Source organism: Myodes glareolus, chromosome 1, assembly GCF_982192425.1.
Source record: "Myodes glareolus chromosome 1, mMyoGla1.1, whole genome shotgun sequence".
Taxonomy (NCBI): domain Eukaryota; kingdom Metazoa; phylum Chordata; class Mammalia; order Rodentia; family Cricetidae; genus Myodes; species Myodes glareolus.
This window is the reverse complement of record NC_142026.1, coordinates 121,560,677-121,588,434: the sequence shown is the minus strand read 5'-3', so window position 1 is coordinate 121,588,434 and position 27,758 is coordinate 121,560,677. Positions and strand designations below refer to the sequence as shown.

Sequence of the window (27,758 nt, the reverse complement as noted above, 5' to 3'; positions counted from 1 at the left end):
AGTTTCCAAGGGAGTACTTAAACAAGAGGCCACCATGTTTATACAAGGGCACGTTTCTCACAATAGAAAACTGAAATTTCTCTCCCACACAATTATAACAATCATGTTAAGAATACAGCCAATGTCTATTGCCATGTGAAGCAAGGGAGTATTATGGGGGAAAGATACAGAATCTGCATGGACTGTCATTAATGGTCCACTTGGAATGAAAGCCATTGAGACACTGACCAGGATGTTTAATCCTGACTTGGTTCCCGGAGGGAGAAAGTGACAAAAGGCAATGAGACTAAAAGGAGACGGGGTGGCAAGATGGGCAAAGGTCATTAGCAGAATCTAAGAGACATAGGAAAGGAGATTCTACCGACCAATAGCTACAGAAATTAAAATTTAAAATGTGTGGGGCCAGGGAGATGGTTCCATGGGTAAAAACGATCCGCTATCAAGCCTAGTGCTATGATCAATCCCCTGGACCCACTTGTGGGGTAGAGAGAACTGGCTCTGGCAAGTTGTCTTCTGATATGGCATGTGTGCATAAAGACACACACGGGCAGACACATACATACAATAACTAAATAGATGTGATTATTTTAAGGGAAGAAGCTAGGACAATAGCTCAGTAGTTAAGAGCACTTGCTACTCTTTCAGAAGACCCGAATTTGGTCTCCTGCACCCACATGGGGCATTGCACCACATTATGTAACTCCAGCTCCAGGGGATTCAATGCCCTCTTCTAGCTTCTGGCTTCTGAGGGTACTCACACACCTATCCCCATACACTATAGATGTGTGTGTGTGTGTGTGTGTGTGTGTGTGTGTGTGTGTGTGTGTAAATTCAAAGATAAAATCTTTATTTAAAAAAATGGGTTGCTGGCAAAATGGCTCAGTGGTTAAGAGCACTGACTGCTCTTCAGAGGACCTGGGTTGAATTCTCAGCACCCACATGGCAGCTCACCACTCTCTGTAACTCCAGTCCTAGGAGATCCTAGACTCTGCTGGCATGGCAGGCATACAGTACACAGAGGCATGTGCAAGCAAAATACCCATGCACATAAAAATTAAAAATCCTTTAAAAAATATAAATAAACAAAATAGAATACAAGCAATTACATATTGGCTGAAAGCAATGTTCTCAAATGTACCAATCCTTGCCTGAGCCTCTGAACACCACTTAATCCATGTCAATAATCCTAAAAGTAAACTTCTGATTCCAGAAGTTAGATTCCTAAGAAGTTATGAGAAATAAGTACTTAGAATCATGGGAGGAACCAGTGACAATGATAATACCAAAAATGAGCACTACAAAATGTTTCTCTAGGTCTCTTTAGGCAGTGCTAGGAGAACTTAGTTGGGTGGGAGCCACACAATCACATAGAACAGTGTGGTGACGGAGGCCTGTGATCCCAACCCTTGGGAGTTAGAGACAGGAGAATCCAAAATTCGGGTCATCTTCAACTACCAACCAGCCTGAGGCCAGCCTGGGTTTAAGAAAAAGAAAAACTATAACAACAATATCTTTATAATCATCCAATATTAGCAAAATAAGTATTAACTAAGAAGTGTGATGCAGACAATTTAAAGTAAAGAAAGGCCGCCCACATTTCCATAGAAGCACTGAGATCAAGGGTGCTAGCATGGGATTTTTAGCCTCTTGTCTCATGGATTGTTCTGCGTCAGTGGATTAAGGACTGTGAAAAACTCATTCTGTTAATAGGAAAATGGCTACCTTAGAATGCATGACAGAAAGACTGTAGAAACAATGGCAGCATGTGTTCTAGAACTCTGAGGCAGACAGGAAGGCTGCATATAAAATATAAAACCCTGTTTGCAGATATTAAATTGTTGGGCTTCACTGTCTCCAGCATAGTTGCACCTACCGAGAGTATATATTACAAAATGAATTCACAGAAGTGATCTTACTAGATAGTCAAAGAGCAGATTAACTTAACAAATAACAGGGATCAAGATGCTAATAACATATCATCTTGGGGAAATGAGGGGGATTTGGCAGGAACCAAAATACAGGCTCCAAGCCTGCAGCTAGAATCACTCAAAGCAGGAAGTGGGTGGGTGAAAGGGGCTGGGAACAACTGGCCTCAGATTCCACACCTACTGTCCTCTAGATGATTCCACACCTACTGTACTCTAGATGATTCCACACCTACTGTCCTCTAGATGATTCCACACCTACTGTCCTCTAGATGCTCTTTGCTGCCCACAGGTGGCAGAGGGACAGCAGAGAAGCGGTGAACCTAGGAATCTATACACTCCTTCTACCGCAGTCTGCATCACTAATAAAGTTTGCACACCTCAAGACACATCCCCCTTTCTCTTTAAAGATAGGGTCTCATCCAGAACAGGCCAGCCTCCAATTTAAATGCTCTATGTAGCCAAGGATAACAATGGGTTCCTGATCCTCCATTACAGATGCGAGCTACCACTCCTAACTTATGGAGACTGAAGCCAGGGTCTCATGTCAAGCTGGACAAGCCCTCTGCCAACTCAGCTGTAGTCCCCAAACCGAAAATGTACTCTCAGCATAAAAAACGGAAACATATGTTTATCTTTTTAAACAAGTTCTCAGGTTTCTTTTAAGCTTTTCACTTATCATTCGTTTGTGCATGCATTCGTGCATGTATGCGTGTGTGTGTGTGTGTGTGTGTGTGTGTGTTGTGTACATGAATGCACAAATTAGAGCACGCAAGTGGAGGTCAGAGGACAACTTGCAGGAGTCAATTTTCTCCTCCCACTGTCAATTCCAGAGAACAAACTCAGATCATCAGGCTGGCACAGCAAATACCTCTACCTACTGAGTCATCTCACTGGCCTGGAACCTCATTTTTAACACATAGTGACTTAACTCTTGATGTCCCACTAAGCTATATGTTTTAAATTGATCATAAATAAATAAGAGAAATGAAAGAAGACATCAACAATAACAAATATCTATACAGTACTCACTGTCAGCAAGCCTGGCTGCTATGACCGCCTTACATCAGGGCTCCCAATTGAGACATATGACAATGTCTACAGACATGTATAGTGCACACAAAAGTTAGCAGGGCATTTATTCATTTATGAGTTGGCATCTTTTCTGATCATTTGCTCTTCAATCTGATTGGTCAAGGGCTGTGCACACCTGTTAAATATTTTGAATGATAACCTCTGCCTGAGAAGGCCATAAATAACTAAAACATATATACAAACATATGTCTTACGAGACCTAAGATATTGATAAGTAATTCTTTTCATTACTACAGAGTAATTCAGAGAGATTAGACCATGTTAGCCTCTACAATAGCCTTTTCCTCACCGGGTCTCTGAAGGCGATGATGACATTAGATACAGACACCCACATCACAAGTATTTATCTATTTGTTTTGTGAATGTGTTGCAACTATGACACGTAAAAAATCAAAAGTTCTGTGTTGAGCATACTCAAAAAGAATTCAAATCAAAATTTGATATATTATGAATAATATCTCAGCTATTAATTTTTTAAAAACCAACAATCACTCTTGAGAAAAATTTTGAATTTGTGTTAATAACTTTATGAAGAATATATCAATAGCAGTTTATTTGTTTAACAAATATAGCTATAATGTTGAGGTATTAACTAAGGCAGAAGAGAGTAGATTGGCTACACTCTCCAAACCATCTTCACAATTTAAATAGAAAATATAACTCTAAAAGAAAGATAAAAATGCAGACTGACAATTCGTTTATTGGTTAAAGTTGTTTGCCACTAAAGCCTGACAACCTGAATGCTATATCAGCATCTTTACGGTAGAAAAGAAGATCTCACCCCACAAGCTGTCCGCTGGCCTCCATATCATGTCTGGCCATATGAACGCACATGCACACACATATGCACCACACCAAAAAAGTGCAGTGAATAAAAAAACAGGAGGGTTGGATGAAGAAATGCACTTTAAGGGTTAAAATGCAAATAATGAATTACAGTGAATTTTCTCAAAGAAAGCAAGAACTAGCCACGGTGTGTCCATATTGAAGTCTCACATACTACTGATCTAGAGGACAAAACATTAAAGTTGAGTGGGCTGGAATTCCTCAGGTGGCATCATTAAGATGTCTGGATTCCACTGGTACTCATGATGCACCCACACAATTCTGAATCAATTCTGTCTTGTTCATTGGTTAAAAAAAAAAAAAAAATCCAAGCAACCAAACTGACCCTGGAGCTGGGATAGGTCTGAAAAGTCAAGGCAATAAGAACCATACAACCATACAGATTCAAACTCAAAGCCTTCTTAGATACGCAACAATGAGAAGCAGAAACATGTTCCCAGGCCTACATGGTAGAGACAGGCTAACTTTCAACAGCACAGATTAACATCTCTTATAAAGGCAGTGTTGGGAATTATGTGTAGGAATAGCTGAACTTGATCCTAGGGGAAAGCTGTAGACTAGAGAAGAGGGAAGCGCATATTTAGAAGTCAGGGAAGAATTCTTGGACAAGGTGCATTTGATCACCGCAAGAGAGAACTGTCCCAAAGAGCAGAGTGAACCGACATCCAAGCAGCCAACGCAGAGCACCCAGGCTGGAGAGGGAACTGAGCTCGCATTCAGGCAGCCTTGGGTTCAACCCCCAGCACTAGAGAAAGGAGTTGAGGTGGCATAAACCTGTCATCCCAGAATTGGGATCAGGAGTTCAAGGTCAGTCTGGACACCAAAGAAATGCAAGCTTGGCAGCTCCTCTCCGTCATCCAAACCTGGCTCCCATGTGCCAGTCAAGCAGCTGCAGGCAGCCGCAGATACACTCAACTCCAGCCACAGCAGGGCTAGCAAACGATGGGGGCGGGGGGTGCTTTTACTATCTTTTGGTGAAACAAAATGAGAAAACAGGATTTTTCAGGCTGAATGGGTGTTCCGACTCAGAAGCCTCAACCTGCTCCCTTTAACTCACAGCCGGTTCCGCAGAAGAACCTTTTCACATGCTAATTAGTTTTCCAATTTTAACCTACTTGAACAGCCAAACAGTGCCCTCTTGACCAGGTTGCTTAGAGCTGCAACATTTTTTTTTTCCATCTCCTCTGCAATCTGCCTGTTGGCTGGCACATCTCAGTGGGGTCGGGATGTTGGTGTTAGGAGCACTCACATCCATCACCTTTCTACAGGACTGATGGGGATCTCGAAACCAACACTGGAGTGTGAAGTGCGGTCCTACCAGCACCTCGATGATGACCCTGCAGGATGCTCCTGCACGCTAATTCAGGACAGATGCCTATCACTCGCACGCTGTGCTCTGTCTGCAAAGTGTGTGCTGTGACCTTGGGCCACCAGGGAGTAAAATCAATAAACTTAAACCAGATTGAGGGCCACAGACTCAGCTCCGTTGGAAGAGTCCTTGCCTACCCGGCAAGCACCCCCAGCACCACCTGAAGCAGATACTGCGTCATGCACCTACTTGCAATCCCAGCATTCTACATGCAGGAGATTCTGTCTCAAAGCTGCAACAAAACCACAAACAAAAACATCTAAGGCACTTCAACACTTCCGCTAACAGTCTTAAGACCAAGGAAACAGCAGGCACTCAATGCAAGGTCACCAGATCATTATTTATTTGTTTGTTTGTTTGTTTACTTATTTATTTCCAATTCTAGATCCAGCACAATTAAAGACAGATAAGCGGATGAAAAAAAAAAAACTTAGAAACTATTGCTTACATCCTTCCCAATGCACACCCAACAGGCTAGGAATTACTCATCCTAAAACATCAGGCCAACACTATTTCCTGGCAGAGCATGTGGACACACCCTGACTTTACTCTTCCTTTCTTACACTAGTGACTCAAATAACAAATACACACTTTTCTTTTCTTTCCCACTTGCATACTTTCAATAGGGTCTCATTATGTAACCCTGGCTCGCCTAGGCATCAAAATGTAGACCAGGCTGGCCTGCAGCCGTCCTCCTGCCTCTCCCTACCAAGGTCTGACATAAAAAGTATACACGATTGTGCATGGCTACACGTATTTACCATTATCTTAACTAATTCAAATGCCTCAGAGGACTACCAGCTGCAACCCTGCAGGGGTAAGACTCAGGAAGGGAATCTGCTAGAGCAGTAAGCCTCCTTGGCAAAAGAATCCAGGCGCTACAAACACCAGAAAAGGGGTTAGTACCGTGGACCAAGCAGAAGCTGAAGGCATGAAGTTCTGAAGTCAACAAGAAAATAGGCCAGGTCAGAAGCCAAGAGACCAGCCGTGGCATTAAGTTCTCAACAAGGAGTTGGTTGTACCCAGAGAAAAGGATCAGTGTTGGTGTGATAAGAGGGCCTGCTTCTTGGAGGGTCAGGCAGATGGCCATCTGGCAGTATTTCCACTGGTAATGTGCAAGCGAGCTGCACGAATCTGTGCTTGGTGTCTATCTGCCGAGCACCTTGGAGCCAGCCTCCTACAGTATCCGGGGCGGCAACGTTCAACGGCATTCATCAGGCTTCGAGACTACAGTGACAGGTCTCCTCCAGTTGGAGAAACAACCCTCCCTGTAGACTAAATAAAGCTTTTTATACAAGGGCACCAGAAAGCAAATAGGTCATGCAGTAGAGAATGACATGGGCAGCTAGGTGCCCAGCCTCTCTGCTTGCATGCAAACCTACAGATGGAAAGGGGGGTGGGGGCAATGAAAGTGAACTTTGAAACCAGCAAACAACACTTGGGGCACCATGCCACAATCGTATCCTCCAAACAACTGCAGTCTCCTTGTCCTGGCTGGGTGTGCATTTCCTGCCATCAGAGCATCTCCAGTTAAGTGAGCCTAAAATGCTTTGACGTGAAAAAACCCTCACAGATCTGGATGGAAGGACAGAACAAATCCGTGACTAATGGATGATGAGAAACAAGGCGCCTGATTTAAACAAAAGTCTCATCCGCCTTTAATACCCAGACACAGCTTTTTCTAGATTAGCTTCAAAGACTCCATTAACATAAATAGTCACCATTTCTTATAATACTTTCCCCTCAATTCAGCGAAGACAGGCGATGCGTATATATGCCCATACCTTTATAGGACAAAATGAGCCTTCAAAGCTTCATCTTGAAGATTTTATTAATTTATTGTATTGTAAGTGTATGTATGTGTGTGCCTGAGTGTGTGTATATGTATCAGTGCGAAGGAGCTTTTGAAGGTCAGAAGAGGCCATTGGGCCTCTGGGCATCAAGAGTTATGGATGGCCACCATCCATAACTCTTGGACCTAGGGTGCTGAGAGCCACCTAGGGTGCTGAGAGCCACCTAGGTCCTTTTTAGGAGCATCAAGTGACCTTAGCCACTGAGACCTCCCTTCAGCCGCTGGTTTCACTGAGCTCAGTATCAACAGAGCTGGCTTAATTTCAACTCACACTCCACAACCTCCCTATTCCCAACTCTCAGAGGCTCCATAATACATGGAAAGGGGACCTTAAATAATTCTAGGTTTACCATACATATGAAATTAATTATCAGCATATGAAAAATGTAATAAAATATTGAGGGTACCTAAATAATGACTAGTCTCAGCATGGTTTAGGATGACAGCTGTCTCCACAGCAGTCAAACAGAGAGGAAAAAATGAGGGGTCTGAGTCCAAAGCCTCAAACCTCTATCTCAGAGATCAGCAAAATAATGCCTATCTTTTAAGTTAGAGGTTAACCATCTGAAAACTTGAAATTAAGGCAAATTATTCAAAAAGTTACCATTTTCTGTAGAAATTTCTTTTAGAATCAGTAAGAGTTTGAAAATCAGGCATGCCAGCCGCAGAAGAAAATGGGCACCAATGTAGGAAAAGACGACTGAAAGGTTTGTCCAGAGAACCAATAAATATGCCCAGAAATTCTCATGAGAAAGCAAATCCAAATACTCACCTACCCTCTGTGGGTGGCAGTTCAATAACTAAATCACACTTGCTCCCAGAGTAGCTGAGTGAGCTAAGAAATGTGGACCCCGATTTTTGTATTCTTCAGTCATTTGTTTGTAGTTTACTTTTGCTTAGCTTTGGGGTTTGTTGTTGTTGTTGTTGTTGCTTTGTCTATCTGCTTGTTTGTTTTTGTTTTCTCAAGATAGGATAGCCTGCTGTCCAGAAATTCACTTTGCTAACCAGGCTGGCCTCGAACTCAGAGATTCTCCCGCCTCTGCCTCCCAGTTGCTGGGATTAAAGGTGTGTGCTGCCACCACCCAGTTGCTTAGCTCTGCTGTAACAGCATACCACTGACACTCAAAGCTTTTAATTCTGGTACGGACGAAAAGGAAATTTTTACCTGTGAGAACTTAGAGCTTTACATTCTTAGATTCATAGCAAAAGGTTAAGTAGAACACCAAAGTTATTACCCATGGTTGTGGGGAGGGGATAAAGGGAGAAAGATAATTTTCCATGTTGTATAATTTTGATTCTGCTTTGAGGAGCCTGACTCTGTAAGACTGCTTTGAAGATGTTTTAAAAGTTATCACGTTATTAAAAGTTAGATTTGAGGCAAAAAAAAATTTGTTCAAAAGAAATGTTCCTCCAGCTTGAGAGCAATTCCACCAGCATGGCCACGCTCATCCCCGCCAGGCTCACAGTCCACGTTTCAATTACTCTGGTTTACACAAAGAGCCTGACCTGTGTTCCTCAGTCCTAGCCTAGGATGTCACCTCACCCAACACGGTAGAACTAGGCTATGACTCATCTTCCTCCACCAAACAATGCGAGCCCTGGGACAGTGGGGAAAAAACTACATAGAGGTGCCAGCTCACTGAGCTGGAGAAATGAAGGTCAAAGTGTTGAGACAGGAATGGGGGGGCTACCGGACCCCAGATCCTATCACGTTTCCACAGTCAATCACGGCGCTTTCCAACAAGTCCTGAACTTGCTGAGGGTTGAAACAGGAAGCACCTGGTGCCCTCCAGGCAAGGGTCAGAGAAGCGACATGAAAAAATAAAACAGATGCAGGATCGGCGGCCCAAGCAGCACTCAGGTGATGCCAAGGAAGAAAACGCCACAAGATGATGGAGCACAAAAACCTGAGCTTGAACGTTTTTTGAAGTACCATATGCGATATGTTTGATTCCCTATTCCTAGACACTACACAGCAAGCCCAAATCCATTAGTAAACGATTTAAGTATTAAACAGTCACACAACTTACTCTTTTTATTTACCTGGTGCTATTATAAAACACGCAAATCCTGAACACGGTCCCCTGGAGAATTCTGTCCGAGAGACCTAGTCACGGAGATTCGGTGATTCACACAGCTCGTAGGGGTATGTGGGGTCCAGAACTCCAAACGGTATCTCAGTATCCCCTCCCTTTGCTGATACAGGGTCTTACTAAGTAGCTTAGGTTGGCCTGGAACTCAGAGACCCACTTGTTTCTGACTCTGCCTCTTTCACGCTGGGATCAAAGAGGTCTGTGCCACTGTGCTATTCTCGGACTTCCTAATGCTGAGGCCCCTTAGACAGTTAGCTCCTCATGTTGCGGTGACCCCAGTCACAAAATTATTCTGTTGCTGCCTCGTAATTGTAAGTTTTCTGCTATGACTCTTGATGTAAATATCTGATAAGCAGGATATCTGGGCTGTGACTCCTGAGAAAGGGTCATTCAACACTCCCCCTCCCCCTTCACCTTCCCCCACAAAGCGGGTCACAATCCACAGGTTGACACACGCTGCTCCAGTGTCTTCTTGAACACATCTCTCAGGTCCTTCCTGCCTTTCTTCTCCCAGATTAACCGGCATTTTTGCGCCTTTGTAACTGATAGGCTGCCTGGTTTGCAGAACCACCCACCCCTTTCTCTAGAGTCGTGAAGGTTACAGAGACTGCCCATCACGGCAGCCACTCTGCTCTCGCGTCTGTGCTCCTCAAGAGGAGTGAGCACCTCCTAAATCAGGGAGCCCAAATACACGTGGAGACGACCATGAATGTGCTAAGTCCGGCAGCCCAGATACGTGTGGAAATATCCAAGTTCCACCCTCCTAGCCAAAACTAGAGCTCATCCCTTGTCACGGACAGGCAATTTGTAAACTCCTAGCACCTCCCAGAGTACAGCCTGTACTGGGTGATTAAGTGTTAACTAAATACAGGAAAGAGTGAAAAGAATTTAAAAAGACCTCAACAGCCAAGAGGGACCCGAAACTTTCAGGCTGACAACCCAAGCACCAGAATGAGCCATTGCTCAGGAGAACTGCCTGGCAATGTTTCCAAATCTCCCTCCGCTCTCTCCTCCCTCCCCCTCCCATTTCTCTCTCTCTCTCATACACACACACACACACACACACACACACACACACACTACACACCCAGCTCCTGATGAAATCCTTATTTCTTAAACTCCCAATTCACCTTGCTTCACTAGAACATTTCAGTGAGTCACCCATTCCCTGTGACCTTGTCGTTGGGTCTCTCCCTCAACACACAGTCTCCCACACCACACCCTGAACATCAACATGCAGGGGAAAGTAAGCCTCGGCCTACCCAAGGAACTAATGCATAGGCTCTCTCCACAGCACTATGGATTTTTGCTTCCTGCCACACACAGTGGGGAGCTGGCGTACTGGGGAGATAATGCCTTCTTCTTGTCCATCTAGGGTAGAGCTGCCAGCTCAGCTGGGGCCAAAAGACATGGTGCCCCTATGCCTATCCACACGGCTCCACCAGAGAGCTACGGGAAAGCTACAAAGTCAAGGTTTTGTTCCTACGACATCAAAGGCCCTGAAAAAAGTCTCAGGACACCAGTGGCCCCAACAGACAGCTGGAGTTCTGAATCTTCTAATCCATCTATCTAAAAGGAAATGTCAGTGTAGATAAGGAGTCTCATCAGCCAATAAGAGAACAGGAAGGGCGGCAAGATAAGCAGGCTCTCCCAAAGTTGTTTCCTCACCAGGGGAACCTCTGTCGCGTCATCTGGTCGGTCACAGTCGCCTGTGTGTCCCTGACCGTCTTCAAATAGTCTTTGCATTTCACAGGTTTTGATCACTTTTTTAAACTTTGGCCTTCTTCTCTTGGAATATTAACATCCTACCAAAACGCTAGTTTTAGCATTAATATCACCATCTTTACTTCTGTCAAGATCACTAAAGAAACCTGCACTACAAAACAAGATTAAAACCAGCCCAATTTAAAAAAAGAGATGTTGAACCCCTGTAGTATTTGAGATCAGGTACATAATTGGTTTCCAATTTCTATAATAACATCCGTGAAGTATTTTTACTAAAATAAAAATGCTATTTTCCCAAAGCCTTTAGAGTCACCAGAGCCAAGGAAAGAATGCTGCATAAATAGACCAGAGTTCAACCAAGAGAACATTAAGAATATTAAAAATTTCCAAAGCTGTCATCTAGTAACTTCCCTTGTTTACTATTTGTGCATAATTTTCTTCTTGCCGGTTTCTGATTTCAACCATTGTAGCCACGCTGGACCCTCTGCATCAAGACAACGGTCAGCAGGCTGAAAGCTCAGGCAAGAGAAAAAGAGGAGCCAACGAGAGTCCAAAGAGATTCGGAAAAGGTCACAGGGTCACCGTGATTACATCTGTTCAGGGAGTGTTAGTCACAGCCCTGGAAGGCATCATGATCCTATGTTGGGACCTTATAGTTACTCAGTAAGAAAGCCACGGAGAGAGAGCCGTGTGGAGAATCATGGCATGCTGACACCCACAGCACTTGGCCAAGAAAGCTTATCACTGCGAAAAATACGAGCTGGTCCTCTCGATTTAGTGGGATGCTCACAGTATGCACCTATCTTGTTCATATGCTACTAGAGAGGAAAATATTGAGAGGGGAGAAGAATTGCAAAGAAAAATCCACTTTGTGACCAAAAACAAAAAACAAACAAACAAACAAAAACACCACTAAGGACCCTGAGATTTTTTTCTTTTTTTCATTTTGGTAGTGAAATATTGACTCAGAAAATATATAGCCACCAAAACACATTATTTTTTTGGATTTTTTTTTCTCAGACAGACCATGTAAGCAGTATATTTACACTTAAGAAGACATGGATGTCACTGGTGAAGAGACTAAGTCACTCTGGAAATAGACTCCAGTTAGGGAAAATCTCAGGCCAGCACCCGAATCACCCCCCCCCACTCCCCCCCATCCCCCCACCAAAGCTCGGCATTTCCACAGACAGGCCTGTAGCAAACAGAAGTCCCTCCTTCCCTCAGCTCCGCCTCAGCGCTGAACCCCACCTGTGATTTAGAGCCAGGCTTTTTCTGCCAACAGAGCCGACTATTACACAGACTCAGGGCTGTGACAGTGTGTGACACCACACTGTCAGATGCGGTGGTGCAAACCAAAAATCCCCCTCACGGGAGGTGAAGCTGGAAGGCCTAAAGTTCAAAGCCAGCCTGAACGATACCAGTAAGACTCTGCCACAGAGAAAAAGTTTTCTCTTTAAGAGTAAGCAGTCAACTGGGCAGTGGTGGCGCACGCCTTTAATCCCAGCACTCAGGAGGCAGGGGCAGGTGGATCTACTCTGAATTGGAGACCAGTCTGGTCTACAGGTCTACAGAGTGAGTTCCAGGCCAGCCAAAGCTGCCTAGGGAAACCCAGTCTCGAAAAGCAAGAGTCAGCCATCAAGGGCTGGAGAGAAGGATCAGTGGCTAGGAGCACTGGTTCGATTCCCACCACTCACATGGCAGCCCCCATCTGTCTACAACATGCCGGCAAAACACCAATGCACACCAAAGAGAAATGAAACAAGGGTAAGCAGTCAACACCGCATGAGCCACCTTGAAGAAGGTGCGACACCTTTGACACAATGATGTTCAGCAGCTTCAGGCCAAAGAAATCAAACACTAGATGCAGCGCCCGCCGCGTGGCCTCGGTCAGGCTCCACGGAGAGCTGGCATCTGGAGGCACAGGCCACCTCTGCCTGTCACCAGTTAAGCCCTGCTTTCAGCAGCTTCCTGCCTCACAAATCAGACTTGGCGAGAGAAAGGGAGGCTCTGCCTCCTCTCACACCCTCTCACGGCCTCCCTTACCAAGTGTCACACAACTGACAAACTTACCTGGGGATCTCTTGCAGGCCTGAAGAGACACCTGCCCGGGCAAATCCAATCTGCACTTTTTCCAGCGAAAGGTGGTGGTTGCCAGGCTGCTCATCACCCACAGCGACTGAGAGGATGAGGGAAATGGTGGAGGAAGTCAACACAAAAGCCGCCTGCGAACTGCACACTGGGATGTCCTGTTGATTTTTTTTTAAAGCCCTTTTTATTTTTCCCACAAGAGGATCTGACTAAATCTAACCCCACCTCGCCTCAGTACCAGACAGGAAGTTACACTTTGCAGCAGTGAGGACTCCTGAGTTACTCTTGGGTTCGGTTTTGTTTTGGTTTGGTTTTTGTTTAATAGTGATAGCTAAGGGCCTTTGAATGTTTCAGCTCGACTAGAGAGAGAGAGATAGTAAGTTTTCTTCTTGTTTGATGGTGTCTGATAGCAAGAGCTAACACACACAGACATACACACACACACAGACAGACACACAAAGGATGCATACACACCTGTGTTTACCCTGGGTAGACAACAGAGCTGAAAAGTTCAGTTACATATTAACTATACTTTAAAGAATCAATTGGAGTTACTGTTTCAGTTTTGCATCTATGTATGCCTTCAGGAAATAAGACACCAAACTCAATTTCTTCTTAATTCCTTAGAAACTGCTCTATTGAGACAGTAGTGGAGCATGCCTTTAATTCCAGCACTGGGGAGGCAGAAGCAGACCAGTGAGCCAGCCTGGTCTACAGAGTGAGTTCCAGGACAGCCAAGGCTACCCCAGAGGAACCCTTTCTCAAAGAAACAAACAAATGAGAGAGAGACAGACAGAGAGAGAGAGAGAGAGAGAGAGAGAGAGAGAGAGAGAGGAAGAAGAAAGAAGGACAAACAGAAAGAAAGAAAGAAAGAAAGAAAGAAAGAAAGAAAGAAAGAAAGAAAGAAAGAGCGAGCGAGCTATGGTGGGGGTGGGGGTAATAACCACAAAGAATTATCAGAGGTAACTGTTTTTTGACTCATTTTCCAGACTTCTATTTTGCATGTTTGCCTTATTCTCTTGATGTCATTTGTATATGCATCATCGACTCGCATGCAAGGGAGAAAGAAAAGTGTTTTTACTGTCTTATCTACATTCTTAGTATTGATCTATTATTTTTCTTTCCTCCTTTGAACAGAAACTGTACTTAGTCCAAAGATTTTCACAGAGTATGCAACCCTGTCAGGATCCACAGGAGGTTCAACTAAAAATAACCTGTCTAGATCAGAAGACCACAGACTTTTGAGTCTGGGAACAAAAAAAAAAAAAAATCTCCTCTGAGCCTCATTCTCCAAATGTATAAAATGGGATCTGACAGTAAAAATCAGAATGGCACAAAATATGCCAATTAATCAAAAGCCAACATAAGCGAGCACTTCACTGAAATGAAATCATAAACGGAGTATCAAGTCAACAGAAGTCAGTGTGCTTTCAGAATTTGTGCGACCATCCCCACCATCAATGGCGCAGTCTCTCTTCACCTTCATACATAGCAGTCATTCTCACGTCCTTCCTCACCCAGCCCAAGGCTGCTATCACCATCTACTTCTAGTCTCCAGAGCTTTGCTGGTTCTAGACACTTCCTATAAATGAAATCAACGGGATTGGATCCTCTGTGTCTAGCTTCTTTTAGCTAGCATTTTCCCAAGATTCCGAATTGCAGCATAGATCAGGATTTTATCCTTTGAGGCAGCATAACACTCTGCCGCATGGATAAGGCACACCACATTCCTCAGATCCCAGGACACTGGATTGGTTCCACCTTTGCACTATTATTCGGCTGTAAACATCCACACGTAAACTATTTATATGGACACAGTCTCATTTCTCTTGGAGACCCATAAATCCCCAGGAGTAGAATCACAAAGGAACTTTATAATAAACATACTGAACAACAGCCATGCAGCTTTCCAAAGTGGCTGCTGCACCGTTTCACATTCTCACCAGGGGTTCCATGATGGCTGTGAATAAGCGATACCCATCAGTAAACCAAAATGTCTCTGTTCCACCGACAGCGCTAAGAAGTCAACGTTGTAGGATGCCATCAATTGCCTCTTTCTGTAACATCCTACTTTAGAATTTAATTTTTTAATCCTCCCTCATAAATACTAAACAGGACCTAATCTATATAAAGCATAACGAAGAAACTACCACAAGGTCACAACTTGAAAAAAATAAAACTAAAACTTGGGGCTGGAGAGGTGTCTCGGGGGTTGAGAGCAGTTGCTGTTCTTGCAGAGAAACCAGGTTCAGTTACTGGCACCCACACGGCAGCTCACAGCCTCCAAATCTCCAGTTCCCATGGAGCCAACACCCATTTCTGGCCTCCACAGACAATGCATGCACATGGTTACATGCTTGTATACAGGCAAAATAAACATTATATAATAGAAAATAAAAATAATTCTTTTCTCCAAAGGAAAAAAAAATATTCTAAGAAAAAGAAAAAGAAGAAAGTCATTTTTCTTTGTTTTCTAATACAAGGTCTCAAGCCTTACAACCTGTGTTAATGATATGAATCACACATCTTTTAAAATTTTCCATGTCCCAAGGCTGCACTACGTAATCCATTGTTTTAGTGATTTCTTGGCACACGGCTGACTTTGAAAGTGACCACTGAACTTTTGCATGTCCAAGAGAACTTTCCACTGTGGGAAATTTCTAAAACAATCTCACTGGGCTAAGCGGAAACGTCATCCAAGTTCAAGCATAGAAGGCATGCTTCTATAGACACCAGCTTCTCCGCAGAAGCACACACCAGGCAAAGCGCTGGGACTGCCCCAAACCCTTGAGACTCTGAAAATAAGAAGTTTTACCATCACTTTACCATAGGTATCTGAAGGAGCTCCTAAAAGTTCTCTGTCCTCTCTCACGGGAAGCCCTTTCTAAAAACGTCTCAGGGCTGTGGGAACCTTCTCCGCACGGATGTTTTTCTGTTAGGTTACACAGTGTCCTCGTCCCTAGATCGGGTGAAATCAAATAGGCCATTTCTATCAAAAGCATCTGTCCAGCGTATACACTTTCTTATGCAATCTGACGCTGAGAGAGCTATAATCAAACGTGCTACATACCACTAACCCTATCATGGTCTCATAGCAACTGGCTGCCAATCTAGTCTGCTCTCATCAGGAAGGAAGGACATGGATGGGGTGGAAAAAGAATACAGAACAAACCAGCTCAAGCACAATGGGCACAGCACAGAGAGAGAAGTAAAGGTATTCAGACGTTGATCCTCTGTGGAAGAAGGGCGCCCAGCATCACACACACACAAACACATACAAACAAAAACGCATACATAAACACACATAAGTATGCAGAAATACACAAACATAAGCACAGACATATACACAAACAGGTACGTATATGCAAACATACACATAAATAAATATATATATGCACAAATATGAACACACGCGCGCACCCCTTCTGGCCAGGTAAGCTGAATGGGCCATGGAAGGCACACAGTCTCTTTATCCTGCTAATGGACAAACCCTATTGACTTTGAACATCAGATTATACCTGTCAGTCCAAACTAATGAACCCACACACCTGACTGGTAAATCAGCAGATAACAGGGAGTGCCAAACCACACCCCAACAGCAGGGAGACCAAGTGGGAGGAGCTGAGCCTGTCCTTGGCCACTAACTCTTCCTTACCGCATGCACTGAAGCTGAAGCCACACTTTCATTTTTCTCATACCAGGGAAAGAAGGAGGCTGGGTAGGCTGTGGCCATCTGACTCTGAAATAACACCTGACTTGAATTTGCGGAATTCCAGTTTCCTAAGACAACCAATCCTCTGCTAACAGACATTCTCTGCTTAACAGCAGCGGGCATGATGCTCTCTGATAGGAACAGTCTTTGTACTTCTTTATAGACATTCTGTCTGGAAACAATGATGACCATTCTTGCCTCCTATCCTTATAAACTTTCTGTCTTAAAATGATCTTAGACTTTTAAAGGCAAGTTGTAAAAATAGCATACAAAATTCTCATGTTCCCTTCAAGCCGCCTCCCAAAATGTGAATATCTTACGTAACTAACTAGGACATAGTGATCGAAACCAGAGGGTTCACACTGACACACTTGTGCAAACAAGTCTGCAGATCTGATGCAAATTTCCCCATCTGGCCTGTTTCTGGTCCATGATTCAATCAAAGATCCCACATATAAAGGAAGAATTAATAAAGCAAGTCCTCTCTATGACTGTGTCTGATCACCATACCCAGCTCTTCTTTTCTTCCTGGTAAGGAGCCGGTGTCATCATTAAATGCTGAGGGATCCCAGCTAGACATTCAGCCTCTCTGCGGCTCTTCTCCCCGGGTTTCATCTGCTCACTTGTCAACAGAGTTCCACAGGCCCCCTCCTCACCTGCCTTCACCCAAGGGTTGCCAGTTCGCACTCCTCCCATTGGAGAAAAATTATACACCACGAAACACAGATTACATGGAGAACAAAAGGAAGCAAGAGCCAGGTTATGGCCTCATGGTAAACGCATTCACTGGGCAGCAGACATGCTTTGTGTGTGGTGAGCAGGGCCAGAAAGGATTCTGAAAGAACCTCACAAGATTGGGTTAAGTAACCCCAACAAGTTCCTGTCAAGCTTGGGTCTAATTTCAAGGGAACTACAAGGAAAATGTTACAGCTGCAGATGGAGAAGCGTGACCCTGTAACCATAAAGTTGTCCACAGCCTCACCAGCCCCCACACACCTCCCCACATTTTTTGTTTGCCTGGTCTCTCAGGGCAATATACCTGTAAAGCTGTCTCAGCCTCCGGGTTCTCTTCTATCCCTCCCTCCCGTGGAGCTCCCGAGAGGTCTTTCTACAGTACTCACAACTGCATAGCCCCAATGTCCCTAGAAGTCTCCCATGTATGGATGGAGTCCAGTCTCCACCAGGTTCACATGCCCCACAATCTGAACTATAGCCTTGGCTTTACTAGCCAAACACAATCTGTACCATAGCCTAGACTCTACTAGCCAATCTATATCCTTTACACCCAGAAATACAAACAGGGAAAAGAGTTATTCTGTCTTGAAGAGTCTTACATTTAATTAATGATACCCCCCACCCCATCCCACCCCCATATAGTACTGGGAAGGGAACCTGGGGCCTTGAGCATGCTAGACAAGTGCTGTCTATCAATGAGCCACATTCTCAGTTTTCCCTTTAACGTTTCCATCAGAGTGATGCTATCTAGGACATGGTTTTCTTGAATACCTGGAAGGGATCGGTTCTAGGTCTGCCTGCAGATACCAAAACCTAGAGGGGCAAGTCCCTTATAGAAGACACCATAATATTCACATATAGTGACACACATCCATTGACAGACTTTAAACCATCTCTAGATTCTAAAAGTAACGGCCAAAATACGAATAGAAGCAGTCCTAATTCCATCTCATTTAGGGAATAACATCATTTAAAAGTCTGCACATGTTCACTATGAAGGCAATTTTTCCCACGTTTTTGATTCATGTCTAGCTGAATCCACTTATGAAGAACCCAAAAGGAATAGTACTTTTCCAAATACTCAAAGAACATTCCAGGATCTCTTTAAGCCCTTCTTGTCTCACCATGAAACTCTATCTTGGCTCTTAATCACATTAAAGACGATTAGCAAAACCCAAAGTCAACATGAAAAGAATTCTTCACACGATGTTAATGGCACGCAATAAGAATGTTCATATTATGGTTGATGTGATTCAGCTACAAAAAAAAAAAAAAAAAGTTAACGCCAGGAAAAACTCTTGTAAAAATAAGCAAACCCAAAAAAAGCAGAGCCCAGAGTCAAGGATGGTATTTCATGGGCGGAGTAATTTTTCAGCGGATTATTTTTCCAAAGCACAAGAGATATAAATAAAATAAAAAAATAGTGCCTTTATTACCATATTAGTATAGTGATGGAATTAAAGAACATTATTGGCAAAACCAAGTTACAGAAAGTCAAATCTACATCCCACTTTGAAAGGTAAGAAACTATCTTCAACCACACAGAGGCTAAGAAACATACCCTTATCATGTGTTCAAAGAACTCGCTATATTTTAAATGGCAAGACACTGACTTGGAATAAAGAAGTTTGGGGGGGAATTCCTCAGAGTTATGTCTGAGGTTAAAATGACAATTTTTCTCACAATTACGAAAGCTGCATGGAAGTATCCGGAGGGACAGAAACAACCCCATCACATCTTCCAGTGAGGAGGAGTGGAAGTCAGCAGGGCAGCTGTGGAGCCTTGGGGGCCAGGGCAGGGCTCTAAGCCCCGGAAGCCTTCCCTCCTCCCACAGCAGCGTGTGCACACCTGTGTGCGAAGCCAGTTTGCTGCTCACTAGCCAGTGCTGCTTTCCTGTGTAAGCGACAACTATTCCCACCACTACAGAGAGACAAGCAGTAGCTCACAGGGATCTGTGGCAGAACAGACCCACGCTCCAGGATGCCAAGTGAGGCAACCACCTTGCGGGAGCCGGATGGGTCTGTCAGAGCCATGGGACAAACCCAGCATGGCTAACTGTGATAGCCACCCCCACTACAGGCACCTCCCCTAATGATAGGCAACAAGGAAGGCCACTGCCTAGGCACCTCAGGATGGCAAGAACAGTTACTTACAAAGACAGCAAGAGGTAAACAAAACATAAACACTGAAAAAGAAAGAGGAAATTGGAAATGGTATTTTTAAAAAAGGAAAAGAGAGTTGAGTTTTCTGAATTATCTACATATTTTTTTATTTAGTTTAGTTGTTTGTTTGGGGTTTTTTCCCCAAAGATTTGTTTTTATTTTCAACTGGATGGGTAGGTAGTGGGGTGTGTGTGTTTGAGCACAGATGCCCATGGAAGCCAGAGGCCAGATCCCTCTGGGTTACAGGCAGTTGTAAGCTGTTCAACATGAGTGCTGGGAACCAAACCAGGTCCTCTGCAAGTGGAGTGCTCAGACATACTCTTGACTGCTGTGCTAGCCCTTCAATCCTGGTTTGGTCTCACTCTGGGGACCAAGCTACAGTCAATCTGTTAAAATCCTCTTGCCTTGGCTTCCCAAGTGCTGAGATCCCAGACATGTACCAGCATATCTGGAAAGACATGTTCCATATCTCAGAACTCTGCAAGCAACCTGAAGACTGTGGAGCAAGGGACAGTAGGTGGCATTTTTTTTTTTTACATTTGTTGGCATTATGAGGAAATGAGGAAAACAAATCTCTAGAGAGTTCCAGAATGTTCAAGCTTTATGATAAGGTGTGATGATGTCCAAGAGATTTTCTTTTATTGTCATAAAAATGACCAAATGGTGCCCACCAGCCTATGGGTTCAGATAGGGTTGCTCAGAACACTGTTCCACAATCACCTGTCACTGCCTGTCTTCCCATTGACTCTGCAGCTAAAGGGACTGATTTCCCTAGTCCCTCACTACTGCCACCATCTCGGATTGCCTGTGCAACACTGCAGTCTGGCTCAGGGGCCCAACGCTGTCAGCTGTCCCCTCTGAAAGGCAACCCTCTCCCTATTTACAGACTGGCTTCCGCGGGCACCATCTCCTACAGTACACCAGACGCTTGTCTGCATTTCAACCCTGACCACAGGACTCTGGTTCTTGTCCTTGCTTGGCAAAGGTCCTCATGCAAATCTGAGGGCGCTCTCCCTTCAGAAGATACAGGGATTCACACATGTGAGTCATCGGCAGATCCAGCCTGCAGCTGCTAACACACCAAGACAGTCTCGTCCAAACATGGACACACCACCCACTCAGACTCTCGTGTGTCAGCGCTCTCTCCACTGAGAATGAGATATGCATCTATTTATGACAGCGAGGGCCAGAACTGCAGAGAAAGTGGAAAAGTCAGGTAATAACAAGACAGGAACAACCCAGAGAGAAGGACTGGAGGCATTTGCCATCCGGTAGGGTGTGTGCCTATGTGCACGTGTGTGTAAATGTCCATGGATACACGTGCTTGTAGATGTCAGAGGTCAGCCTTGGGTGCCTTCCCCAGTTGTTTGTTGTTTGTGTGTTTTTGTTTTGTTTTTGAGAAAAGGCCTCTTACCAGCCAATTTGTCTAGGCTAGTGGCCAGTGAGTCTCAAGGATCCTCCCAGCTCTGTCTCCCCAGCAACAAGGTTACAAGTGCGTGCCTGCACACTGAGATTTGTTTCACGTGATTTCAGGGAATTCAACTGGGGACTCCGTCATAGCTAGCACTTCACTATCACCTCAGCCTGTGGAAGCATCACAAGAAAGTTCCCTACTGAGAGACGGAAAGGGCAAGTGTCAGTCTTACTGCAGCATCTCCAAGTCAGGATGGTGAGCAACAGGTTCCCAGTAGCCAAGTGGTGTGGGCCCAGTCTATCTGACTGATAGACTGGGGGGCACGGGGATACTCTCTTGGGTACTTTACAGCCCTGAAAGAGTTGGTTCCTAGGCCAGCCAAGTAATAATGATGGCACCTGCTGTGTCTCTACTGCCAGGATCTAGGGCTGGCCAGAGCATCCCACAGGAACAAGGAAAGGCAGGGGCTGAGAGAAGCAGATTGGAATGAGCTCTGCTTAAGGCAGGAAAGAGGAAAAAGCTGGCTTGTGGTCACACTGTTCTTCAGCACAAAAAGGGAGGTGGATCAGCTCAGAAGCAATGTTGCAAAGAGGATAGAAACAGAGACAGGCACTCTGGGCCCAGGAGCAGCCCCTACAGTTAGCAAGCCATTCCCAAGCTTGCCTGCCTATACCCTGTGTCACAAAAGCCTTCTCCCCTGGGCAGTATCCCTGACTAAGACTGCCTCGCCACAGAAGTATAAATATGGTAACTATAACAAGGCTGGTTTTTAAATTAGGAATATTGAGCTCAAATAACTTCCAGTTGGATGCCAATTCAGTAACAAGCCACAACAACAAATGTTCGCATTCAGTCCTTGGCACGTAACTCAGTCAGTATCCACTCTGGGAGTTCGCTGGCCTTCACTGTTCATTCACACTGACTCCCATTGATGCCCAAGGTACAGGTAAAGCCATGTCAGATTTCTAACTCCCACTCGAGAGATGAGGTACCTGACATTTCATGACAGCAAGGAGAACACCAAACTTCTTCCGTACGTGCTCTTGACTTACTGTGGCCCAGCCCGGTATCATTTCCTTCTGCTGGATCGTGTGCCCTCTAAGGCAGTTCCCTGGCTCGAGAGGCACTGGCTGGACCCACAGGAAGTCCGGAGAGTCCAAAGCTACTTTCATGAAAGTAAATGATACTATATAATACTTCCTTTTCCTTACGGTCACAGCCAAAACACATCTGATGCCAAGAGGAAATACAGAGCACCACGGTTCCAGGTGTCAGGTAGCAGGCAGCTGCCAGAGCTAGTGTCACCTCACGCCAGTTCTGAACTCTGGCACAAACACACGCCGTGCACTTACAGGCCATTGAGATGTGACTTTAAGTGACAGGACAAAGACGGTCCGCATTACTAATCCTGAGTGCATCCAAAACACAGTCCTGAGGGACAGGTGAGTTCAGCTGCTCCCCAAGTTACCCCCAGCCCACCCACCCCACCCACCCCACCCACCCCACCCACCCCATGACTGGGTCCGAAAGAGGAGGGGAGGAAAAGGAAGCAAAAGTAAGTGACTCCAGGCTGTGGATTTCATCGTTCAGGATAGTCAGCAACAGGTGCATGGTTCTGGGGAAGTATAAAGTCTCCAAACACGCTTAGCCTTGGCAGGGCAAAGAGCCAAGCACAGAAACCTAACATTAGGCGATGATGTCAGAAGTGAAAACCATCATTATTCTGCAGCCACACTGAGCAGACAACAGTATGACTTCTCTCATGTAGCCCGCTTGAAACACACTTGATCGGAAAATCATCACATGCCATCTCTAAGGCCTAGCCGCTGGCACATGCTACACAGCACGACATTGTTACCTAATAAGTGACGGAATGGGGAATGAGACCAAGAGGCAAGCAGGAAATGCTCTTCATAAATAGAGACAACAAGAAAGCTCGCCCCAAGGTAGTAGGGCAATGTCTTCATAGAGGACAATGAAGCTGGAGAAGACAGGAAGTGGAGTGGACCTGGGAGGGGTTGGAATGAGGAATAGGATCAGAAATAGATTGAACGAAATTCTCAAATAATTAACAAAAATCGTTTAGGTTTCTAGTTCTCTTTTTGGTTTTTTTGTTTTGTTTTGTTTTTTGTTTGTTGTTTTTTCCATTTCTCCAAAAAGAGAGCAAAAGTTGGGAATCAGATACCCAGGGCAAGAGGCATGACTGGACACACATCATCCTTGGAAATGCTAGCTTGCCATCCCTTGGGCTAACAATTCCAGGCAGCGACACTCTCATTAGAAAAATGCCAAGGGACAAAGTCACAATCATTAAACAATCTACTTTTAGGCGTTCCCTTCTTTCACTATGCCAGTGGAGAGAACACTTTCCACCTTCTGCTTTAGAACACACAAAAATAACTTTTGTTCTGCAGTCTCATTCCAGGCTATGACAAATGTCTTGAGCTGTGTATGACATACATAAAGAAAATATGAATGTGAATCCAACACTGATACAATGATGCTGCTTGGTGAGATATAAAACCTGGCAAAAAGCTGGATGCGGTAGCATGGGTGTGCAGTTACAGTACTTGGGAATGGTGAGCCAGGGAAGTCACAAACGAAGGCCAGCATAGGAACATAGTGAACTCAGTCTGGGCTATACAGAAAGAGCTGGCCTCAAGAGATGAAAGGAAGGGAGAGAGGGAGGGAGGGAAGAAGGGAGGGAGGGAGGGAGGGAGGGAGAGAGGGAGGGAGGGAGAGAGGGAGGGAGGGAGGAAGAAAAAGAAAAAATTGACAGAATTAGTCGAGAAAAGTGATGATGGAGTTGAACCCACAGATGTCTGTTACTGGGATAAAAGAATTCTATCAGTGTGAGAACATCACTAATGATTATGTAATTTAACGTGTTTAAGTGGGTTGAATTATAATGATATTAATTATATGAATACAGTGCTCAGAGCACAGATAAGAGCAACTCATCAACATCATCACGAAACGTCAGAAAACTAAATAATATGCGAAAAGTAACTATAAAATATTATAAAGTATGATTGTATCTAAAGATATTCGTCAGGTAATCTTCTTTGAAACTGTTAATTTCTCCTTTTGTGTATAACAACTATTCAAAATTCTATTTCTCTATTCCCTAGGTATTTGAATATTTTTAATAGTTAGCTTTCTTTTTCAAATGTTCCCTCTGAAATAACTCCTCTGAAGTTGTACCCAAAGGTCCTAAATAAGAATCGGCAGGAGAAATCCTAATTGCCTAGGTCGGAACAGCCTCAGATTTCAAGAAATAAACAGAGGTAATGGTCCGGTCCGTTACAAGCGTTTTTGCTTCCTGAGTGACATCGCTTCGCTCTTTCCTCCCCAGGGCCTGTCATCCTAAGGACAAGCACCCTCCAAAGCACTGAGAACGGACCTGGAAGGGCCAAGTCTGAAGTAAACAACACCATTAGCAACAGTGGCAGGTGTCCTGAAGCAAACCACCAGGCAGATGGCAGTGGATTATAGCACGGAATCCACGCTGGATGGGAGTCAAGACAGAGGTTCAATGTCCAATCCCAGAAAGAGAAAGGCAGCCAGCCAATGGCTGAGGGGCAGCAAGTACATCAGGCAGGGGAGGGAGACCACAGAGGGCACTAACCATGTAGCCAAAAGCAGTCCCCCCCATGTGGCTGGATGGAGCAGTGGGCAGAGAGAGCAGACACATTACCAACCTGAAGCCATCAGTTCAAAATATAACTGATGCTCACACACGCTTCACCGAAGATGTGCCCTTCCCTGAACTTTCCCACAGGCCTGGTATTCTTCTCTTCTAGACTTTTCTTTGCCATCTCATAATCCCACTCTTTGGGGAACATTCATTCCCTGATCCCCCAGAAGGAAGAACACTCTAACACTTATTCAGTGCCCCACCTGGCCGTGGTTCCCACACTCCAGAACCTAGCATACCTCGCCAACCTGCCTCTTACCAGACCGGTAGCACTGGGCTGTCCTTCTAAGCGTGTAAGCAGGTAGCACTGGGCTGTCCTAAGCGTGTAAGCAGGGAGCCCGCTGTGTTTACAAGCGGCCCATCTCAAAACACAGCCAGCAGAGCTTAAATAACTCAGTAGGAAAACAATCCAGGGGAGAAATGGATACAGGGGTGCTTATTCAAGATGTTCTTGGTGGAGACTTAGTGTCACGCTTCAGCCCCTTTGCCCATTTATCATTTGCGAGACAGAAAGTCAGATCCCTACTCCAACATGATTTCCACACAACAGACACTTCTGGGTAAACCGTCCAGCTCAAAGAAGGATGCAAATATTTTTTTGCTTTTTGGTTTTGTTTTTACCATCAGTATACTAGACGCTGAGACTAATCCCTCCACACATAAAACTGATAGGCAGTAAGTAGCAGACTGAAAGACAGAAGTCTGGTCAACACACTGAATCATGGTTCCAAAACGTCTTGAGTAACTGGCACTGTCAAATCCTCCCTCGGAAACTGACACATTTCAAAACAACATTACAAGAATGTTTGTTTGAAACACTGGGCTCGGCCATCCAAAAACCAAAATCATTTAGAATCTATGCCTCAATATTTTTCAAACCACTTTTTGTCTGACTGAATCGCGCCTTGGTTTACTTTCTGTGAACAAAAAAGTCCAAGAAACTGCACTGTTCTGGGCGAGTCTCCTTTACCTGCCTGCGACTCTCGGCTGGCTCCATCTGTGGCCTCGGGTGTCACTTCCATTTCTCCTTGGCTCAGCCTGTCTTCCAAGGGTGGTTTCAATTCCCAAGCCAGCAGTACGTGTTCTGTGAAGTCAGGAAGATATGCATTCCCCTCGCCTGGAGACCATGCTTTGATGGAGTCCAAATTGAAAAGCAGGGCCAGAGTATATGAGAGTGAGGAGAGATGCGTCCCTCCCCAACTGCCCCGACCAGATTGGTCACATTCCTGCCTCTGAGCAGAGCCCAATCCTGGTGTGCACCTCAGAGTCTCTGCCAGGCATGAAGCCTGTCGCCTTAAAAACCCAGACGTGTGACAGCCCTTATCTGCCTAGACCAGCAAAGCATGCATTTCTACAAACACCACGACTCTAATGGTTCAGCAAGCAGAAAGCACCAGTACCTCTCCCTCCCTGCCACCTTCGGTTTCCCGTACATTCGGGACTAACCTGACTGAGCAAAAATATTAAATAACTCGAGAAAAAAAAACAAACACTTTTTCCCAAGTATCTAACTCCTGCAAGAGAGCTTGTTACAAATTTTGCAATCCATTCTTTCTCTCCTTTTTTTTTTTTCCTTTTTGCAATTAATTTTTTAGCCCTTGGTAATCCATATGAATCCCTAAAGCTTTTAGGAATCCATCTCCTAAAGTACTAAATAATACATACTCTCAAACTGAAAGGTAAAGGATGTCTGTTCCATCAGGATGAGCAACACTACAGAGCAAAATGCCAACTGCAGCTGTCTGTCCATCTCAGCACACAGCCCTGGGCATCCTTCATCCACAATTGCTGGCTTCGTCCTATGGCTCGGCTCTGCCAGTTCAGGCCCTGCACAAACCCAGCCATCCTGAAGTACTGGACATGCGGATTCCTTTAAGCAGGCCTTCCCTAACCTCCACAGCCCATCCCAGACCCCTCATGATCTGTCCTCACAGCATCGCAGAATATTTTATCACCTAGGCAACTGAGCGACTCTCTGTATATTCTACAGTCAGTCTGATAGCAGTTTCTTCTACTACTGGGCACACTGAAGAGTCTACACACCACACTGGTTGGATTCGCCAATCTGTTGCTCAGGCCTGGTAGAGTGGACAGCAAGAAGCACTCAGAGAAGAGTCTCCACTTCTGCAACGGTCCTGCAACAGTCTTCAATAATATTAAGGGGCCATGGCCAGACTCTGAACAAACCGGCACGCACTAGGCATTGTCATCTTTATCCTGGGTTATGACACAAGAAAGAATCAGATATTCTCATTAGCTTCTAACAGGAATTGGCATCTCCTTCCATTGTGAAGCAAGATCACAATACATACTACCAACACTATCTTTTAAGATGTCACCTCAGAAATAATACATGGAGCTGGAAGACAGCTCAGTAGGCAAAGGTGCTTGCCACCACAGCTGATAACCTCTGCTGGATCCCCAGAACACACACACACACACACACACACACACACACACACACACACATTTTCACATCACCTTACGACTGTCTCAGGTGCTTGTTTGGTTCCGGAAAGCATGGCAGGAAGAACAATTAGAATGTGCCGTTGAATGTGCGAGCCAAGCACAAACACCATTTAGTGCAGGCTTTTTAAGCATTTCGATAAATGTGTGTCAATATAATTGGCTTCTTTTACAGTGTATGACTTTTATTTTGTGCATTTAGAATCATTTGTCTGGCTTCCCACAACTGCTAAAATGCTGAAAGGGAAAGGGGTGGGTGGGGGAAAAGACAAAGAAAAAAAACTAAAAACCCTAACCACCATCCCGGACGATGAACACCGGAGACACCAAGAAACACTTGCATTTTGGTTTCAGTGGGCTGACCATATTTTCACTCACCCTGAAAAGCAAAAAGGATTCCCTGAGAACAATACAGCACTGAGCCATGAAGACTGTAGGTTCGAAGGGGGATTGCCAGGAACGCACACAATATATTTCTTTTGCTTCCCAGGTCATCTTCTCCACTCCAGCTTTCCAACTGGGGGTTTCCCTTCCTTAATAACTGCAATGCCTCTGTGGACGTCAGCACAAGTCGGC

General features: G+C 44.8%; 1 protein-coding gene across 7 annotated transcripts in view; it reads right to left on the bottom strand.

The window, feature by feature from the left end:
• Positions 1-27,758, bottom strand: part of Utrn (utrophin) — a 504,577-nt gene that overhangs the window by 429,645 nt on the left and 47,174 nt on the right. For 2 of the 7 annotated variants that reach the window (XM_087911816.1, XM_087911820.1), the window contains exon 1: positions 12,979-13,131. The exons of 3 other annotated variants lie outside the window; for them this stretch is intronic. In XM_087911816.1, coding sequence (XP_087767942.1) covers positions 12,979-13,072 — 94 coding nt within the window. In that variant the 5' untranslated portion in view covers positions 13,073-13,131. Of the gene's footprint in view, positions 1-12,978; positions 13,133-25,686; positions 25,861-27,758 lie in introns of those variants that run through there. 2 more of the 7 variants (XM_087911821.1, XM_087911822.1) reach the window with 2 other exon arrangements.